Source organism: Aquila chrysaetos, chromosome 26 (assembly GCF_900496995.4).
Source record: "Aquila chrysaetos chrysaetos chromosome 26, bAquChr1.4, whole genome shotgun sequence".
In the NCBI taxonomy this organism is placed as follows: Eukaryota; Metazoa; Chordata; class Aves; order Accipitriformes; family Accipitridae; genus Aquila; species Aquila chrysaetos.
The window spans coordinates 14,211,152-14,232,284 of NC_044029.1; the positions used below are offsets into that span (position 1 = coordinate 14,211,152).

The 21,133-nt window shown below is 40.3% G+C and overlaps 1 protein-coding gene and 1 long non-coding RNA gene across 8 annotated transcripts in view; one reads left to right on the top strand and one right to left on the bottom strand.

Annotated features, from left to right (window-relative positions):
• Positions 1–8,833: 8,833 nt before the first annotated feature.
• On the bottom strand, positions 8,834–11,452 carry LOC115336242. Of its 2 annotated transcripts, none has more exons than XR_005931498.1 (2): positions 11,041–11,452; positions 8,834–10,941 (listed from the first exon to the last, which is right to left on the bottom strand). It is a non-coding gene; the product is annotated as an uncharacterized LOC115336242 (long non-coding RNA). The 2 variants fall into 2 exon arrangements; XR_003921672.1 differs by having other exon boundaries at positions 11,025–11,452.
• Positions 11,453–11,699: 247 nt separating this feature from the next.
• ZFC3H1 (zinc finger C3H1-type containing) overlaps positions 11,700–21,133 on the top strand; it is a 43,585-nt gene continuing 34,151 nt past the window's right edge. For 4 of the 6 annotated variants that reach the window (XM_030002602.2, XM_041120429.1, XM_030002604.2 and 1 more), the window contains exons 1-5: positions 11,700–12,439; positions 16,320–16,739; positions 19,776–19,840; positions 20,103–20,301; positions 20,496–20,722. In XM_030002602.2, the coding sequence (XP_029858462.1) occupies positions 11,812–12,439; positions 16,320–16,739; positions 19,776–19,840; positions 20,103–20,301; positions 20,496–20,722 (1,539 nt within the window). In that variant the 5' untranslated portion in view covers positions 11,700–11,811. Of the gene's footprint in view, positions 12,440–12,500; positions 14,036–16,298; positions 16,740–19,775; positions 19,841–20,102; positions 20,302–20,495; positions 20,723–21,133 lie in introns of those variants that run through there. The other 2 variants (XM_030002603.2, XM_041120430.1) reach the window with 2 other exon arrangements.

Here is a 21,133-nt window from a genome sequence, read left to right on the forward strand (position 1 = left end):
TCAGAGATCCACCCAGTGTCATAAATTGGTATTGAAGTTGCAGAGCACCCTATCACTGTACACAACACTCTAAGGTACCACTGTTTTAGTCTCAGAAAACATTGTATTTTTGACTAGCTATGAAAAAAAAAAAAAAGATGCCTTCTCAATCTGTGAAAGGAGTCTGTATTTACTCCCTAGAATGGTCATAACAAAAATAAATAAAACTTGGTGCTCTGCTTTTCCACATAAATCTGAAATACTTCAGTTTTAGGAAGTCTAGGACATCACTGTAACAACAGGAGATTATCTCATAGCTGCCACGTCTTGCTACATTTGATATTTTTTCTTGATGACATAGGCATTGGGTAATATGAATGCAGAAAGGAGAATAACTTGGATTCAAACAAAATCTTCTCAAGAGAAAGCTGAAGACATAAATAAAAAGTGAATATTTTTAACATCCATGATTATTTTAGTAGAATGGATCACGATTTTTTGATATATTTTGCACTATTTTGTCTTGAGACTTCACCCAGCCTGCTTTTATGTTAATTATTCAAGCCTCCCACCTGTAAGTCTATTCAGCTCTCTGGAATTCATCTTATATGTTTAATTTCTCTTATGTCAGCCACTGATTTAGTTGTAAGCCTTAGGCACACTGGAGCTGTTCCAGTCTTTGTGAGCAAAGTATTTGCATTAAAAAAAACCCTTTTTTGCCTAAAGATTCAAACCCAAAAGAACTTTTGTTAAAGGCTTTAGATTTGTGTCTTGCAAATGAGGAACTCAAGAACTTTTCCAGAGTAAGTACTGCTCACATCCAAAATATAGCTAGGAAGGAAAAGTTCTCTATACAATAATCAGGCCACTAGTAGCTGCTGGCTGACATAAGGTACTGAAACTTTTGCAGAAATGGCTCATGGTATGATGTTCAAGGATTTGTTGTCTTAGAACACTTGTGTTGTATATATAAAAGTTAAGTTCAGCCTATGGAAGCCACTGTCCTCCTATTAATTAACACAAGGAGATTTCTGCAATGTGTCCCCCCTCTGAAGTCATTTGACATTAGGTGAACTAAAACAACCAGTAAAGAAATTTTTCTTTCTCCATTAACTAAGAGAGAAGACTGACGATAAATTTATACTGCTAAATAAATAGATAGCACCTGGGTGTAGCTTAAGCACTGACCTCTCTGTAATGGACACTGCTTAATTGTAAACTTACTCTCCAGCTGTATTTGGACTGCTCCAACGAGCTGTTTCCAGGAGGTCCCTAGAGAGTGGGCTAGTCCTAAGGACCAGTTGGCCTTGAGGTCAGGGATTGGACCCAAGCCCACTTATTTAGCAGCACAGGCAAAGTCAAATATTAGCCTTCTGTGCTTTAAATTGGGGCTTTTGTGAATATCATCCCCTTCCACTTCTGTTTTGTTGCCAAGTTAAGATTCCTGAGCTTTCCTGAAGATAGTATAAAAAAAAGATGATTGGAGCTGGACAAAACACTTCAAATTCTTTAATTCTCCTATATATTTATAGTTCAGATTAAGTTGAAGAATAACAGTAAAGTGCTGCAAGAAAAGCTGAAAAAATTGCCCTGGCACTGAGGGTCCCGTCACACCTCTTTACATATCGGTTTAATTCTCCAGGACTGCAATCCCAACACTTATCACAGCTACCAGCTGAGAAGTAACATGCATACTTTTTTTTTTTTAATTTAACTTTTATAAGGCATTTATTTTGGAAAGTCTGGCTCCCTTGTCGATATGTTTAATAGTATAAATAATCAGACAACTTGGTGGCCCAGGTCCAATGGGATGTCTTTTTCAGCTGGCATGGTAAAACATCCAATGGAGAAAACAAAACCCAGACAAAAGAAATCACAGAAAGTCACTGCTGCTGGTTTTTTGATTAAAAAAAAAAACCAGATACTCTGGTCCTGGGTCATCCCCTAACTGTTGCTGTTTCCCACCCTGTTGCAGCCCTCCTTTTACAAGGGAAAACCCAGCATATTTCCAACTCGCACAAATATATTTTCTAATGAAAATGACTCCTGTCAGCAGCCAACACTTCTCTTGCTGTTCTGTCCTTAACCCTGCAGCATTACGTCCTGCCCCTGCCTATGGAGACTGCCACGACCGTCTCTGTGTCACAGAACAACCCTTAGCACCCCTCCATGACATCAGAGATGTTCCCCAACAGAAGCCAGACATAATCCTTGTTGTAGATGGGTCCTGTCCCCGTGGCTCCACAGGGCATCCAGCTCCAGGGCGTGCTGTCTGTACTTCCACCAAAGCTCTAGAAGCTTATTCATTGCCAAACATCTCTTCAGTACAAACTGCAGAACTTGCTGTCCCGAGTTGCACCTCTGCGCTTGCACAAGAGCAATCAGCTCCTCTGCACAATCTGTGTTTACACCGATTCCTGATACGCCTTTGGGGCTGTGCACGACTGTAGGCAACTTTGAAAACAACTCAGCTTCTTGACATCACCTGGCACTCCTATTTGAAATGGCTGCTATGTCGAAGCTCTTCTGCAAGCATTACTATTACCCTCTCTTTTAGCAATAGTACAATGCTAAACTCATGTTTTTCCTTGCGATGATACCACGCAAGAAAATGCCTTAACAGATGGCCTTTCTGGCCGGCACGCTCCTGAACGTGCTCTCGTCAGCCTTTCCAGAGAGCAGTCACCACCTACTTCTCTTTCAGAACTGTCTATTTTACAGGACCCAGCCCCGGGAGATGAAAACGCTGTCCGGCTGGGCCAGGGCTGCCAGTTACACCTCGATTCCTTGAGGCATTCCCCTGATGGCCGCCTTGCTGCACCTCAGGTGTGATACCAGCAAGCGGGGGGTGATTGCAGCAGTAAAACAAGATTGGTTTGCCTCAGATTTCTCTGTATAAGCACAACAGTACTGCAGCACTTGTCCTATTTGGTCCATAACATCAGATGAAGGGTCAAAACCAAAGTTGAAGCACACCCAAACTCATGGGTTTCCTTTGTAAATTTGCGAATGGATTTTATACAGATGCCCAAATGCTGTAACTACAAATACATTTCTGTAATCGTAAACATTTTCTCAGGATGGGTAGAGGCCTCCCCATGTAGAAACCCAGATGCTGTTACTGTCACCAAGAAACTTTTGAGAGAATGCCTCATTTTGGAATACCCCTTTTACTACACAGCGACTGGGGGACTCAGTTCACAGGACAAGTTGTCCAGGGGGTCTGTAAAGCCCTAGGAATCCAACAGCATTTACACTGGGGAGCTGTTGAAAGGAAGAATTCTGTTTAAGAACTATACGGGCCAAAATTTGTAAAGAAACTGTCCTAAAATGGCCAAATGCTTTACCTTTGGTCCTAATATACATCAAGAGCACTGTGAATATAAAGCACGTGTGTCCTGGTTTCGGCTGGGATGGAGTTAATTTTCTTTCTAGTAGCTGGTACAGTGTTATGTTTTGGGTTCAGTATGAGAAGAATGTCGATAACACACTGATGTTTTCAGTTGTTGCTCAGTAGTGTTTACACCAAGTCAAGGGTTTTTCAGCTTCTCATGCCCAGCCAGCAAGACGGCTGGAGGGGCACAAGGAGTTGGGAGGGGACACAGCCAGAAGAGCTGACCCCAACTGGCCACAGGGGTATTCCATACCATGTGACGTCATGCCCAGTATATAAACTGGGAGGGGGTTGGCCTAGGGGGGGATCGCTGCTCGGGGACTAACTGGGCATCGGTTGGCAAGTGGTGAGCAATTGCATTGTGCATCACTTGTTTTGTATATTCCAATCCTTTTATTATTATTGTCATTTTATTATTGTTATTATTATAATTATTAGTTTCTTCCTTTCTGTTCTATTAAACTGTTCTTATCTCAATCCATGAGCTTTACTTTTTTTCTTCTGATTCTCTCCCCATCCCACTGGATGGGGGGTAGTGAGCAAGCGGCTGTGTGGTGCTTAGTTGCTGGCTGGGGTTAAACCATGACAACACACTATCCCCATATGAAGTTGTAATGGGTAAACCCATAAGGTTACTGCATACCCCACCTAAGCCACTACATAGATCTAAGCTATAGATGACTGATGATGTTATGTTCAATTACTGCAAGGCTCTAATGAACTGCATGAGGACTATTCACTCACAGGTAAAAAAAAACCTTCCAGAACGTGCCTCTGAACGTGGCACTGTTGGGAACCTGTAGACTTGGGTCTACACCGAGGTGACACACAGATGACTCGAGATCAACAGAATGGAACCCATAAAGATGCTCTGTCTTCCAAGAGTTGAAAGTCTTTATATCTTCACATAAACTATTAAAATACCTTTCTTCAGTTGGCCTACCATTATGCTAAAGATTTAGATGTTTCAAAATATTGGGTGTGTTCCTGTACCACTTGTCACTCTAGTGAAGGTGTCACCATGCTTCCTATAGCATGTAATTTGTCACTAAAAAGACGAGTCTGGAATCCCCAGAGGGCAGAAATTCCTTCTCCAAGGTCATCCCCACTGACAACAAATGGGAACTGATCCAAGTTTATCCAATACAGATGTGCATGAAGCTCCAACTCCTACCCACCACCTGGGATTAGTTGCCCCTGGGAACACTTGTTACTTGAAAGGAAATGCAATATGCTACATGGAACAGAGTAATTGCACCAAAACTCTTAATTGTCAGAATGATACTAGATGTTTATTTGATAACTAACTCACAAAAGTGTGAGCTCACATCATCTTCTATACATACCTCCTTGGGACCCTATTTAATTTGTGGTACATTAGCATACCTGTGGCACCCACAGGACTGTTTTGGATCATGTTATACTGGGTATATGAGACCAGCTGTTCAGTATTTGTCATCTGTCCCCTCTGAATATTCTCAGAAAAGGCAAGCTATCTCAGAGCCTGAAAAACTGGGGACTGTTATGCTTCCCATTTACGAGGTGGCACGAACCACTAAAAAAATTATTAGCTATTATTTAAAGCAAATTGGTAATAACTCTGCAGATTCTTCTTACCAAATAACGACTGAAATGACCACTATCTGTACAGTCACCCTTCAAAACAGGTTAACACTTGACTTTATGCTGGCTCATAAGGGTAAAATATCCACCTTAATTGGAAAATAATGTTTTATCTCTATCCCAGACCATTCTGAAATCATTCCTGATTTGAGTCAACACATTAAAAAAGAGGCGGCCAAAGCAAAACAACCCAGTAACTGGAACCCTTTCTTAAATATGTTTATCACAGAGGTGCTACCAACATCGCTCAGCTTTGGCCAGTGGTGGGTCCGTCTCGGAGCCGGCTGGCACTGGCGCTGTGGGACGTGGGGACAGCTTCTGGTATCTTCTCGCAGGAGCCACCCCTGCAGCCCCCTTCCCGCGACCAAAACCTTGCCACGTAAACGCAACACCACACAACACCAGTGAAACTGGTTTACCTTAAAAGCATTTTGTCAAAATATGCAAGAAGTAGGGTAATACATTCTGCAGTATTTGCACTTGAGAAATTACTATTTAAGTATTATGTTGAATTCATGTAAAGTGAGATGGCAAGTCATTTATTTCCTAGCTAACAAAATGAAGTCTCAGTCATCCAGAAAGACTTACAAATCTGAAGGGCAGGTTAAGATGAAGACAACTTAACTGTCTTTCCTGGTCAAAAAGGAGGAGTTATTGCTGTTACACCCTGTGTCTCCAACAGCTCAAATATTCACTTGTGACGAGTACAAATAAACAAGCACCCTCTTGTAATCCTTCATTCTCCCCATCCAAAAACATGTTTAATAAAGGCTCCTTTTATTGTTGCAACAACTAACTTGTGACTTGTGTCCAAGACCAATTTTGTTATCCTCTGCTCTGAGTATATGCTATAGGAAATACTACTTTAAAAATGTTTATATTGAGGAATTTTAAGAACTGAGAAAAACTGCAGGACATGATAGGATATTGCTTCTGTATGTTTCTAAAGTGCTTTTAACAAAAAGAAAGGTATTGTACCTTGATCTAGGTGAAAATACTATAGTACATTTTTACCCACCTCATCAGAAAAAAAGAAGTCTTGTGAAATTAATGTGAGGTTTATTTTTTCATTTCTTTCTCCTTCCAAAATTCTGTGTGCAACCCAACACGTGGCAATATTTACCTGTCACATAGAAAAGGTACAAATTGTTTATATTATTTTAAATCATGCTAATTTGAGCCCTTAGTTTCAGATTTTCTGTTTTAAGGAATATTTGAAGTATTTAAAAAGCATTTAGGAAAACCATGAAAATACCAAAATAATGGAAAGTGTTGCACTTAATCATCTATATATGTACTTACATACCTATCAAAGTCTAAAAAATGACAACAGACATCTGAACTGTTAAATATCTCTAACATAAAATCGGCTGTAGCATCCACATACTATAAATAATGACTCTCTTAATCTTTTATCTGAAGAGGAATTAAACGCCAAGATATTTTTGATTAGCAAGAATATATGCATACGGAAAAATGGGAAATGAAAGGAAAACACTACAAGATCTTTCTAGTCCTTTATTTTGATCAACCATGTACACAAGTTGAAGAATTAAGGAACAGCAATCATCCCATCAAAGGGCAAAAAAAACATTACGCACTCCCCACAGTCTTTGGGGTTAACCTTGGGCTAGATGTACAAGTACAAGCTTCAACTACAATACAAACTCAACAGAAAAGCCTACAGTCTTTGCCTTAAAGAGGGCACAAGTTCTATGGTTCAGTTTCTGACCTTGCTCGCTTACTTCTCCTCAACGTGCCATTAATTCTATGAGTCCTTACAGAAAGGCTTGTGTAGAGTCTCAAGTACCACGGCAGGATCCTCAGCTGTAAATCTTTGGGGAAAAAGGAAGTTTCCCTAGAGGAAACTGCCATTCTTTTTAGCACCTTCTAACAGGAGGAAGTTAACTGCTCCTTGTGTAAGGGTATTCCATCTGAAGTTATCTGCAGTGATCATTTTATGTTCCTAAAAATAAGGCCTCTTCCAAAAGAAAAAGCTTGTATGCACTTTGGGAAAGACAGAACTGACAAAACCAGCTCTTCCATCAGACGCTATTATTACCTGAGGTGAAAGCCTAAAATCACATTTTCACATCTCCCAGATTTTAAAGAAGTCTTCATTAGTAACTGATAGGTACTGAATAATTAAACAGTCATAAAAAGGAGATTTTTCTCATCACTGAGTATCTGAGAGCATATCAATGTGACTGATTAATATTTTAGCATTAACTCACCATAGATACCAAACTAAAGATTACAGACTACTTTTTGATTTGAAAAGCTTTTATAAATAGTCTTCTGCAAAATACCTCATTTTCATCTCCTATCTCATATAAATATCTCATATTTATGTCTTGCATTTTTAACTCACCCAAGGGAAGATTCCTTAAGGCTTTTAATGTAATTTGCTCAGATGTATCTCTTGGTAAAATATTATTTGATTGGTGTGGAAGATCCCTTTGGCCGGTTTGGGTCAGCTGTCCGGGCTGTGTCCCCTCCCCACTCACGGGGGCACAGGCAGAGTGGAAAAAGGACTGAGCCTCGAGGCTGTGCCGGCAGGGATCAGCCGCAGCCGAAACACTGGTCCGTTATCTACGCTCTTAGCCACAGACCTGAAAAACAGCACCATACAGGCTGTGATGAAGAAACTCCATCCCAGCCAGACCAAATAAACCAATACAAGTTTCAATTTAATGTAAAGTGAATTAAGCTTAAACTTGGCTAGGTTAAGTTTTGTGTTGGTATCGGACTATCGTAACTGACACTTAGAAAACAGGAACGGAACAAAAATAACCATGCAATTAGCCTCAGCCAAACATTATAGTACCAAAAGATACTGAACGCCTTTTATGTTCTGAAATGTGGCCCAGTCCTTAAAGCTCAGATTGTGCTTCCGAAAAACAAGATTCCACTTTACTTGTAATAATTTAATTTAATTTATGTGGTAAATATGTTACTAATTTTCTGCCTCAAACTTTGAAAATTTTATTTTTCTCATGTTTTGTGGATGAGAAATTAGGTCACCTAAAGCAAAAACGTCTTTGAGACCACTAACTCCAGTATTGTTTTTCAGCTCTGGATAAAGAGCTTGAGACACCTATTATGAGCAAATAAGACTATGGTAATTTTTTATGTCAGGGATATTTAAAACCTTCACAGAAATAATACTGCTAGGATTAGGATAGCTGCACTAACGGTTATAGTTCACATTTGTAAAATACATAAATGAGTCTTAGTTGCATTAAAGCTGTGTAACCACCCTGTGACCTTTGGTATTTATGTTTAAATACAAACTTGTTGCCAACTGCACAAGCTGAGTAACAGGAAGAGATCTTGAAGATATCTTTTAATTCCATCTTAGCTGCTTATGTACACAAATTTCAGTAATTCAAATACATCTTCACAAACATGCTATTTCTCCAGTGCTTTTTTGCCCATGTCTAGAGGTGCAGGTAATATTCAGGGAACATGATAAAGAATAAATCAAATTCTGCACTCCAGTATTAAGATGTGTGCTTTCCTATAATTTAAATTATTCCATTTCTACTTCACTGAAAACATATTCAGTATTTAACACACAAATTTGTTCTCCAGCAGCAATATCATCTATTTCAAAGGCATGAAGTCAAATGCAGCTAAGATAAAATTTCTTTATTTTTTGTCTTAAATTTACCCATTGCAGTGAAACCTCACAAAAAAATTCTTCATCTACTACCTGTGCCATAAGCAAGGAAGTTTCTTAATGTTTTCTCTTTGAATGGCAGCTCCCTCGCACTTTTCAAATGTTTATGGCCTCTTGTTCAAATGTGTAGACACCAAAACCATCAGATCAACACATTCTTTTTACACATGCCATTTTATTCCCTTTACAGAACAGAATTTAACACTAGCAATTTCCCTGTTTATTAACAGTGATGAATACAGTTAATGAATCTGCTTCTTCCTGAAAATTTAGACATAAAATTACTTGCCTGATAACCGTAGATGAGAGAAAAAAGCAGGCAGTATCAGATAACTGAAATAAAAGAAGGGAACATGATACCGTAGGATACACAAAACCACTGGAAGATTCTCAGGATTTTCTTTTTCAGATGGTTAAGTATCTCAGCTAGAAATTTATAATACAGCTCGTACAGCATTGTTGAATAAATTCAGCACACTTGTTGGATGAACTGTAGGCAAACATACAGTAACAATCAGTAGAGTGGGAATATGCACATCAGATTAATTTCCCATAGAGTTGCTGCTTTTTTGCCAATACCTTATATTTCTATAAACATTTTCCTTCCCACTAATAATACTGATTTCTAATTTCCTACTGGTGTATGAAAACACTTAGAAATAAAGGTAACTGTACAAAGGAAACTGGAACCAGATATATGCAAAGCTCTGGGATGCCCAAGTAAGCAAACATCTGCTGGGAGGGAAATTTCTGCAGCTGAGATGCAGTGATATTGAAACTTCTCTGTAACTACAGTGGATCAGATTTCAGACACAGACATAGGCACCTAGCACCTGTTTAAGAAAACTGCCTGACCTCCAGCTGCTACTTCAGAAAGTTTTCAGTAGGTCCTGTGTCATACTTGTGGATGTTTTTAGTAATGTGGGATATGTAAAATAGTATAAGCCACCAATGAAGCATGATTTCTAGAAATAACATCTATTTGAATAGAAGAACTGACACAAACAACACACTACTGTAGTATGATGGATACCTGTAAAAAAAAAAAAAAGGCAAACTTTTAACTTGCTTCATTCTTCCTTGTAAATATCTTAATAAAATCCACAGTTTTAAATAGAAGAAATTAGAGAAATTTAGGACAATAGACACATTCCATTACTTTGAGTTTTGTATGAAGTCAAGTCATTGGAACGGTATCTATTCTAAGTCATGGAGTTTGTCCACTTAGGCCAAAACAAGAGGATGCAAAGTGTTTTGAGCAAAGAAAGTAAGTCTTTTTGGCACAACAATTTGGACTTCACAAAGCACATGCATTATCCACTCTCCCTATTCTTGTGGGATCTAAAGAAAATCTAGAGAGAAAGGCAAAGAAGAAAAATAAATAGTAACATGATACTGAATTTTATTTTTTATATTTGTGCTTTTGTAGCACATTATTCACTGAAAAAACCAAACCCCTTCATAATTCACCCTCAGGAAGAGCACAAAAAGGCAGCAGTCTATCTCCAAGTTTGGGAACTATGGGAGGTCTGCAAAGACATTTAGCATGCATGATCATGGTAAAGAAGCTCTCGGGGACTGTGCTAGAAGTTTTAAAAGTCAAGTTTTGTGAGTTTTCCAGGAGATGCCAATTTGACTTAGAAAGGCTGAAAGGCTTTATTTAAAATAGGGTTTCTCCTTCTGCCCAAGAAAGCCATCACTGCTCACCTGACAGCACCCTGGTAGTGTTGTCCCACGAGTTTACCCGGCTCATGCCTAAACGGGCAAGCACTTTATACAGTTCGGTTATACATATTCCATTTCCAAAGTTCTTCCCCAAAACTATTACTGGGAGTCGCTTATCTAGTACAGTTTCTATCGGGTTAAAGTTTCCCCGCTTCAAATTAAAGGTAGTGTTCTTTTATTCCACAGCGCATGCTCAAAGAGGGGAGGGGGTGTTTAAGTGTTTTGGTCTTCAATTGAGTCGGTGGTCCTGATCTCTGCCTGCCGCCTTTACCTTTCCTCCAGTTATCAAAGATTTTGGCTGACTTCATGCCTATTCGCAATTTTTCAACTTCTCGGCGCCTCCTGGGGGAGGATGTTCCCTTCTCGTAAGTCTTTGAGTTCTCCTTCAGGGGCCCAGCCGTTAGCAAGGCATACCTTGTATATACAAAGGATATCTTATTTCACAAGATCTTTGTGGTCTTCTTAAGTAAATCACTCCTTAAGTATATCACTTCTCAAGTACATCTTTTCTTAGGTACATCAGTAGAATGCCAAGCACCTGAAACAGATGAGGTACCACCAGAACACTCAGAGAAGTGAAATTAAAACAAATGATTTAAGGAGTTTATGCAACTGCTTTACCCTCTCCGATGCTCACTTTCCATTGCTGTCACAGAGGCCATTAGGGCCCATCTGAACTTCAAGGCAATTACAGGTCAGGCGAGCTTCCCTGAAAGCTCCTTCTTAAAAATTCTAACAGCAGTTGAGCTACTGGGAGGGAGCTGGCGGGTTACTGATGCCTACCAGTGTGCCGGGCACTGCCAGAACGCCCGCTGCTTTTCCTTCTTTAGAAGCCTGTGCACCGTTTGGGGGGCCGCAGTACACGGGCCCCGCTGACAGAGAAAGGGTCTGCGGCTCGGGGGAACGAGCACCCGGGAGGACCCGCGCCGTGGTTGGCGCTGCCCCGGACAGTGCTACAGGAAGTTGCCATTGACGGTCTTGTAGCGGAGACGGACAGCAGAGCAGCGCAGCGCAGCCGGCCGCCGCCACCACCCTCCTCCTCCACACAGCTCGCCTCCCTTCAACAAGATGGCGGCCCTCCCCACTCGCCTCCTTTACCAACATGGCGGCTCGAACCCCCATTGGCTCCCTCCCCTAGCCACCGCCCCGCTATAGGCTGAGCCGCCGGCTTGCCCCCACCCCCCTCCCTGACGCGGCTCGCCCCGAGTTGGGAACTACACTACCTAGGATACCCCGCGCTGATCTCGCGAGAGTTCCCGGCGGGGCGGGGCAGAGGAGGGCGGGCTGGCGGCGGGGAAGGGGCGAGGCGCGGCGCCGGGCCGCCCTGCGCAGGAAACGAAACCGCCCGAGCGGCTGAGGGGCAGGGCCGCGCTCTGCCTTGGCCGGAGACCGTTCGGTCCTGGGCCCCATGGCGGCCGCGGAGGCGGCTGCCGCTGCTGCGCCTGCGGAGGCGGCGGCGGCGGCGGTGCTGGATCCTAGCGGGCTTTCCCCGAAGGAGGAAGGGGAGCTGGAAGACGGCGAAATCAGCGACGATGACAACAACGGCTTCGGGCCCTGTGGCGGCGGCGGCGGCGAGCCCGGCGGCGGCCTCGTCAGCAGCAGGCCCTACTCGAGGCGCAGGCCGCCTCCCGGCCTCCGCGGGGGCATCTCCCTCTCCTCCTCCTCTTCCTCCTCCTCCGGCCGGCCCTTCCCCCGCTCGCGGCACCAGCCCCCGCCGGAGATGGGGCACCTGCACGGCCACGGCGGCTATCGGCCCAAGGACTCGTTCCGCTCCCACCCGCCGCCCATGCCGGCGCCGCGGATGCCGTCGGGTTCGCATTCCGAGACGGGCCCCCGGCTCTCATTTTGGGAACGCAGTCACAGTGCCTTGGATCGATTCCGCTTCCGAGGCAGGCCCTACAGGGGCGGAGGGCGCTGGGGTAGGAGCCGAGGCAGCGGCGATCGGGGAGGCAACCCTCCGGGGAGGCCGCCCGGAGGGGGAGGCGGTGCCGGATTCGGTAGCAGCCAGGGCTGGAGGGAGCCCTCGCCTCGAAAATGTATCCTTGAGACGTGAGAGGGAGGGGAAGGCGGGGGGGCCGTGCTGCTGGGGTGGGCCTGGGGTGCTGGTGCCGAAAGACCCGGGAAGGGCCGAGTTTCCCTCCCGCCCTGGCAGCAGGACTCCCGTAGGGGTAACGGGGCGGGGGGGGGGGGGGGGGAGGCTCCCCTTCTAGGCCCAGGAGCTGGCTGGGGCAGCGGGCCCTGCTTCTCGAGGAGAGGCTGCTGGGAAGCCGGATTTATTGCTGTGACCTGGCTTGCGACCTGGCCGATCAGTGCCGTCTAGGGAAAAAGTGTAGCCTGAAACAAAGCCTTAGTCGATTGGATCCCAGGTGGCTGCTTTTCTAGCCCGAAGTGCGAATCTTGTGAAGCAGGGTCAGTCTTTGGTGCGGCAGTTTTAATGTATATAATTAAACCGTCACAGTTGTAAAGCTAAAACCCTGAGCTTGTTAATTTCCCTTATTGGGCAATGAAGGATCCACTGTTTTTTCATTTTTGCTTCCAGCCCTTCAGAGGCTGTTACACATAGCTAAAGCTAACTTTAAAGCTAAACCTAAGTTGAACTGGGACTGTGTGCACAGAATGTGGTTTATACTGAAGTTTGGGTAACATAGGAAAGCTCTATTTCTCTATAAAGCCATACCCAGCATTCCTTGTAGGATGTTCTCCACTGATTGCTCTTAGAGTTGCTTAGGTGGCTTTTAATAGTGTTCTAATATTTCCTCCTTTTAGGAGTAGGAACTGCAAAAGTGGTGGAACAAGCTCCTCTCAGTGTAACTTAGGGGCTGCCTGGTACTGAAACTTGATGTAACTGTGCTGTTGCCTCCCTGAAAATGTAGACGAGTGTAAAAAAACCCTGAGCCAGAGAACTAGTGGTTAAAACCTATTTTCCAGAATCTTACAGTGTTTTATTGTCCTCCATACCAATGGTCAAAGGATGTGTGTTCCTTGCTTGACTCTCCTGGTTGATCCCAGGAACAGGAATTTTTCCTACTTGTGCCAGCACTTAAGGCTTTGAAAGCTACTCATTGGATCCTTGTGTTACTTTAGATACAAGATTATTTATCCTTGTCATTAAATTTTTTTTTTAATGTGGATGGAGTGTGTAAACTAGTGATAAAGAGATGCTTTTATTTAATCTGATCTGGTAAAGTTACAGTGTTACTGAAGTCTTCATAAGAAATCTTCGCTCAAGGATCTTATCTCGAGAGGCAGTGAGTGAAGGTGTGGTTTGCCCAAGGTCGCACGGTAAGACTGTTCTAGTGCTGAAAATAGATGTTAAATCTCTTAATTTGCAGTGTTGCTCTGAGTACCAGAAAACGGTCGCTTTCTGTGTAATGAGTAATTTGCAGGGCAAACTTATTGATCATCCTAAACAGACTGTGGAATGCTTGTTAATACCAATACAGTCTCCTTCTCCCTTTTAATAGAGCATTCAGAAATGGATAATTCCATTTTCAAACCAAAAGCAGAAAATGAGCAAGTCTTCTCCCCTCCCCCAATACTTAAGATGCACTCTTCTCTTTAAACATGATAGAGAAGGTTCCAATACTATTGCTGTTTAATAAGTGACATTCAGTTGTTTATGGATCATACAGTTAAGGAAGGCCCATGATTTTTTGTCAATCTAAGTTATTTTCTGTATTTTTCATATCCTTGCCACCTAAAGGAGTCAATATTACGGTATTCCTAAATATTACAGTACCTCCATGTTGCTAATATTAATGGAGTAGGGGTGTAGTTCATGGGCGTGTGACTTCAGAAGAGACCTTCACATCAGCTGGTACAAGGAGGCTTGTAGCGTGGAGTGGTATTTGGAGTTCCCCCAGGAAAGTGAAATGTTTTAAGGGTCTGCTGAGAGAGAGATGGCTTTTTCTTCTTTATCTTTGGAACTAGTACTTTGCACAGTGCTTTGTAGGAGTATATGTGTAAATGGAGTAAATGACATGGTGGAACACTTCAAGAGTTCTTGTTACTTTTCTTTGTGTATTAGCTTTTAATGTGCTTTTCTCTTAATTCCCAGCAACTTTGAGCATGAAGCTGTTGTGTAGTCATTTTGCAGAAATTCTTGCATGGAGAACTGTGGGATTTTGAGTCTGAAATATGAGACCAAATTATGACTTCCTGTTTCCATTGAATTCTGAGCCCTTCACAGTGTACATTTTTCTTCACTTCTAACCCCCCCAATTTCTTCAGTTGGTCTCTTTTTTTTTTGTTGTTGTTGTAGGATGAAGTCTCTTGAATTGATTGAAGAATAACTGTTGTTTTAATGTATATGTGCCTGTCTGTCTTTCATAGCATTCCATGTAGTCTCGCATTCTGTGTGTAGATCCATGTACAAAAAAAATTTCTACGTATGTGAAACACAGAATTTCTGATTAATACCGTTGTGGGAGCTCTAGCAATTGTGTTATCCCAAGCACAAAAAAAATCTCAAAGCTTTGTCTTGTTATCCAACTCTAGATGACTCTACAAGCTATTGAAGTATTTCAATATCAAATAATAGTTAGACTTATTTTTATAAGTGATGTTAAATCTCTTAATTAGCTTCAGACTTTCCTGTGACTCACAAAATCACTAATGTAGTTGTCTTTTTGGACGTAGAAATGTGTTGGAAGTGAATTTGGCAAATACACTTATTACATAATTTGGTGCTATACTGCACACAGCTCTTAGTATTTTCAGCATATTTATAGATTGTTTGATTGCCTTCTGGGATTTTATGTAGTTTATCTTTACTAGTTTCTGCTTTTTGTGCTGATGCTTAAGAAAGCATTGTATAGCAGAACATTTTCTGATACTACAGAAGTTGCTTTTGTAGGATACATACCAAGCTTCTTCATACTTAGATTAGAAGTTAACATAGTGAAGCATCCGAGTTGTTAATGCACGTTGTGAGCAGAAGGCAAATACAAAGTTATCTTCCTCTGGATTCAGTATGCCTGCATTCAGAGGACACCTATTTTAGCTTTTAGTTTTACTCAATTTATTGTTTTAAGAGATGACATTGATGAAAAAGCATTTCGCATAACTGGATGTGAGTCAGCTGTTATCGCAGCAGGGTTGATACTGAAAGTCAAATGAGTCAAACCTGACTCGGTATCCAAAAAGATTTCCCCTCGAGCATGATTATTTTACAGGATAGTTTAGCTTTTCTCAAGTGTCAGGTTAAGGTAAGAGGAAGTGAACCTTTAATAATGAGAACTTTTATTCAGGATACAATTGCCTAAGAATATTTCCATTGCCTTCCTTGGACAACATGTTGTCAAGAAAATCTATCCCTTGGGCATGCATAGACAGCCTTTTCTGAGTAATTAGTAATTCCCAATCCTCTTTTAGCATTTTTTGAATTGCAAGGCTTTAGCCATTTTTTTTATTCCCTTCAGTAGTTGATTATTCTGTGCCTTACCTCATTTGTTGAGTTACAGTTACTGCAGTGTATAATTGTGTTGTGGCTAGACTTAGAATTTTATGAAAGGATAAGATGAGTGAGAATTAATTTAACCTGTTTTCAGTACTTGAGTTACGAACTTTGTAAGTCTGACTGTGATAGGGAACCTTCTCAGCTGTTGTTTCTGGGAGGATGGTGTGAGCAAGAGACAAGACTTCTCAGCAATTCATGGAATTTTTGTCATAAGTAGGATATTTTAAATTGCTGGTTTCAGAAAATGTTTATTTAAGCTGTCAATATATAATAATGGCTACATCTTTTGCATGCTGCTCGTATTTATAAGGGATATTTTTCAAGCTAGCCTTAAGGTAAAATTAAAATATGAGAATGATCTTAAGTCTGTTTGTCATAATTTAGTCTTCAGTGGTAATATCACCACTGTTTTAAGGTTATACATGTTCTTGTCTTAGTTTTCTTGACCAGTAATTCAGCCAAAACTTTTGGAAGGTCCCCATCTAGAAAGCAGAACTACTCTTCTAAAAATGAAAACTCTGTAGAAGAAAGTTTTGAGGATCTGCTCTTGAAGTATAAGCAGATACAATTAGAGCTTGAATACATTAATAAAGATGAACGACTGGCTTTGAGCAACAGGGAAGAAAATGAACAACAAGATGATGATAAAACAGCAGACACTGAGGACCAAATAACTGTAGAAAATGACAGTATTACAACGGATGCTATAAAAGAAGTATCTCCTGAGGAGAAAAATCCGGTTATAGCCTTTCAGGCATTTGAACTGAAACCTCTCAGACAAAAACTGCCTACTCCAGCTGAGAGGAGCAGGTTAAAAAAAGGCAAAGAAGGAACGAAACAGTCATCGCAAAAATCTGAAGTCACAGAATCTGGCCAAGGTAAATACTTGTAAAGTTGTTTTAGCTTGTAAAGTTCTTTTTGCTTGCCATTATCTGTCATATTTATTAGGTCCGGGGGAAAACTTTACTTCAATTGAAATACTTATTTTAATTAAAATGTTAAATGTTTTAAGTTATAGAATGAATGTACTTAACTCCTGTTTTTATGTAATTCCTTGAATTGCATAAAAATGCTTGAAAGCATGTTTTTGTTGTTTTTAATTAATGTGTTTTCTTAGACTAACTGATAGTTAAGCATGAGGACAAGACTTGAAGGTTTTAGTTGCTGTTCACAGCAGAAAGCATTGGCTTTCACTGAAAGTTTTTTCTTCTGTTTTTCCCATGTTCTTTTTGCAGAAGCAAAATGTGGGGTTTTTTTAGCTGAAAAGATAAAATTTAGAGACATCTTTTTCTGCATTTCATCTTTGTTATGTGCTTCCTTCAGTGTAACAAGCCTTTATGAGATATTTTCACCAGAATTATTTTGGTCGTTATTGATATTCATGAATAGTGAAGAAATCATGGGCCAGAAATAGAAAGGATTTGTAGAAGAAATGTAGCAGAAGGGTAGAATAACTTTCTTGTCCAGGTAGTTCTGGACTGCAAGCCAAAGAGCATAATTGCTCAGATGCATGAACTAGTTAGTGAGAAACAAGTTATCGTGTCCCGCTGACCTGTGGTAAAAGTCCTTGAGCTTACTTTTAAGTCTGCAGCAAAATAAGGGAGCTAGGTTAAACTTCCTGTTCTGAGGCTTCATCTAGTTCTAATAAGTATTTGCTGTGGTTGAGGGTGTGCTTGTGGATATCACTTGTCATCTTATGTTAGCTAATTTGTCAAAGTGTGTAAACTATCAATTTGAGTGGGAAGAGACAAAGTAGTAAATGGATGGGTTAAGACTACAGGTGAGTAATTAGTAGGACTATGAAGAAAGGTAGGACTAGAGCAGTGAAAGTCAGAATGATTTATATGTAACTTCAGAATGAGAATTTAGAAGACAAAGCCTGTAAATAAACCAAAAGAGAAAACTGATAATTCATAGTTAAACCACCTCGTTCTAGGTATTTTTTTCCCCTTGTCTTTCCCATTAATAAAAAAAAAAAGGGAAAAAATAGATTCTGATATTCTTTAAGAGGTAATGCAGTTTTTAATGGGAGACATGAGGAAAAACAACAGATCTTGACCATAGAAGAAAAAACAGTAGCCTGCAGGAAGAGAACATGGCAAGGCAGGAGTAAAAGAGCTATTTAAAAAGCAAAACAGTTTTTAAAAAAAAAAAGCCAACTTTAAAACTTAGGAGCACTGAAGTTGAAAATACAGTTCATATGATAGTGAAAAGAGATGCTATAGTACGCACACTAAGAGCATCTTAATTTTTGCACACTACTTAAATGTATGACATAAGAATGGTCTGAAAGCAAACAGATTATGTGTGACAGTGACCATTCATGACAATGTAATACAGGCTTCCAAAGTGGAAAAACCTAGCTGATTTGAGTTACTGCAGATTCATGTGTATCAAGTGAATGTATACTACCTGATTATGCATATATTAGGAAATTAGCAAAATTTGGTTTTCCCATTATATTTATTTTTAAATGGTGTACTGGATGTTTCTCCAGACCTGTTGAAGTTGAGGAACTTAAAACTCAGGGAAGTTTGTGTCTCTTTCAAGAATTAATTCTTCGTGGTTTCGCTGCTCTGACAGGGGCTTTACAGTATTGCCTGCTTTCCTTCCCTCGTTGCTCATTAGTCTGTTCTGCCTGTGTTGTCCCCTTCTGGTTTGAAAGAGCATTTTAGTTTGTGTAGTATGTCCCTGCATATGTCTGTCTGCATCACAGAAACTACTGTACCGTCTGTGTCTCCCTACTTCCATCCTGTGGACTGAATCTTTAGGATCTTTTCTTAGTGTAATAACCTTTTTGAATTTTCTTTTAGAATATGTATGTGTATTAGATATTATTTTTCTTTGTCTTGTCTGTGTGCTTTTAAAAAATGCATGCATGTGCAAGCAGGAAGACCTTTAGCATTTGCTACATGCCATTTTTGTTTAGGTATAAGGTCTTGGTGTATTTTAAACCGTGCCTTTCTGAATGCGACTTTTTGTAAAATGCTAGGAAGATTAAAAGCTGTATGGAGTGGAAACTTGTTTTCTACCAATTTGAATTGTGGGAAGGAATCTCTTTGAAGAAAGGCTAATATAGGAAAATATGTCCAAGCTTCTCTCTAAATGTTTATTTCCTCCTCTCACGCAGATAAATATATATATGTGTGGTTATATATAAATTATATAATGATAATTTTGCTATCAATTATATTAATAGTTATTAGCTATAATCCTTAAATTATGTAATGGTATAATATACAGCATTATGTATATTATATATAACATATAATAATGTGTATCCGTATACACTGTATAATAAATACGGCTTTTGGGCAGTCCAACAAATTAGTATGTCAACATCTTAATGTTTAGCAGAAAAGTATTACTATTCACTATTCATTTCCATAGCATAACTCTTTTCTGTTTTCCTTTGGCATGAAATGGAGCAAGTGTGTTCTTACTGCAACTTTGGGCCTTTATATTTAATTCTGCAAAAGACTGACCAGTTACCCAAAATAGCTGCCAGTGGAATCTGAGATGCTAAGGACAGCAGCTGACGTGACATGTTAGCATAAAATAGATGGCAAGAAGCCTTCTTTTCCCCTTATCTCCAAATCTTTTTGTCTCTAAAGTTTTTCTCTGCTTCTTGGGGAAGTAGGTGTCAACCTTAAGACAGAGAATTATTCAAAAATGACAAATCTTGCCTTAGGCTTATGCCATCTTGATGATGTGGATTTCATGAGACATGCCAAGTTTATATTAATGTTTGTTAATGTGATCTTATACATACAACTGCCTATTCTGTTTTACACTATATACCAATGATACTGATAAAATATGTTTGTATGGATTAAATTCTGCACTTCGTTTTAATGTATTTCTGTCTCGTGAGAAACAACTCGCTCAAAAATATGGTATTTTTCTTTTGGCAGGTACAGAAGACAGAGAACAAACATCAGTGCGAAAGCTTAGCAGTTCAGATGTTACATCTGAAAAGGTGAGAAAGTATTCCTCCGTAGATGAGGCATAATTGCATTACGATATTCTGATGACTTTTCCAAATTGCAGTCCTGAAATGTTTCAGTAATAGAAACAGTCCAGTCTTAAGGAATGACACTTACCAGTACAGTAGGAATTTTAAGCTTTCTCGTGGTAAAAATTTTGGCACAGACTTCAAAATACTTTTTCAAAATAGATTTAGTTATTAAATGATGTTTCTTGACTTTTTGTCTTACCCTTTCTTCTCTTTTTTTCTCAAGAAGCTGCTTGATGATGAGGAGGAGATGTCTGAATTGCAACTTAGGCTTCTTGCACTTCAGTCTGCTAGTAAAAAATGGCAGCAAAAAGAACAACAGGTGATGAAGGAAAGCAAGGAAAAATTAACAAAAACGAAAAGTGTAACACAGAAAGTCAAAGCCAGTACAAAAGCACATTCAACAAAAAAACCTAGTGCTACAGGTAATAAGTTTAATGTTACTGAAATGGCTATCAATGGCATGACCTCTGAAATGAAAAAAATATAGTATGTTTCGTGAAACGTTGGGCAATGAGCCTTTAATCCTTCTAAAACCCTATACATCTACTCAAAGCTCTAGGATTAGGGGGAACCACTTAGGTAAGGTGCAGTTAATCATGTATCTTTTCATTTAAAGCCAAGCAGGCTTTGAGGAAACAACAGACGAAGACGTCAAAAAAGATGCAGCAGCAAAAGGAACAAGACAGGCGTCAGAAAGAGGAAGACCAGAGGAAACAAGAAGAGGAAGAGGAGAGAAGAAAGAGAGAAGAAGAAATCAGAAAAATTAGGGACCTCTCAAATCAAGAAGAGCAGTACAATCGATTTATGAAGCTAGTTGGAGGAAAGAGGAGATCAAGAAGCAGGGTAACAAATTTGTTATATGGTGTTCAAGTGTTATATTTGAGATTCATGAGTGATTTCTGTCTTGCCCCTCCTGGTTCTATGTCCCTTCTGCCTCCCCTTAAAAAAAAAAAAAAGAGAAAGAAAAGCTCAATGTACTTCAGTGCTTCCAGTGTTTCAGTCCCATGCTAGACAGGGCTTCCCTTTGGGTTTGGTAAGATCAGTTTTGTATGAATTGTACATTTGCAAGTCAGTGGTAAAGCATTTTCATCTAAAGATATTTTGAATGTTGTGATCAAAGAGCAGTCTGTAATTTGACGCAAACCAGTCAATCAAACTTTCTTGGCTTTCTTCTCTTAGATTGCAGTTTTGTCTCCATCTTCAAACTTTTTGTGTCAATACAAATTCAGTGGCCTGCTTCTTTCAAAATACCAG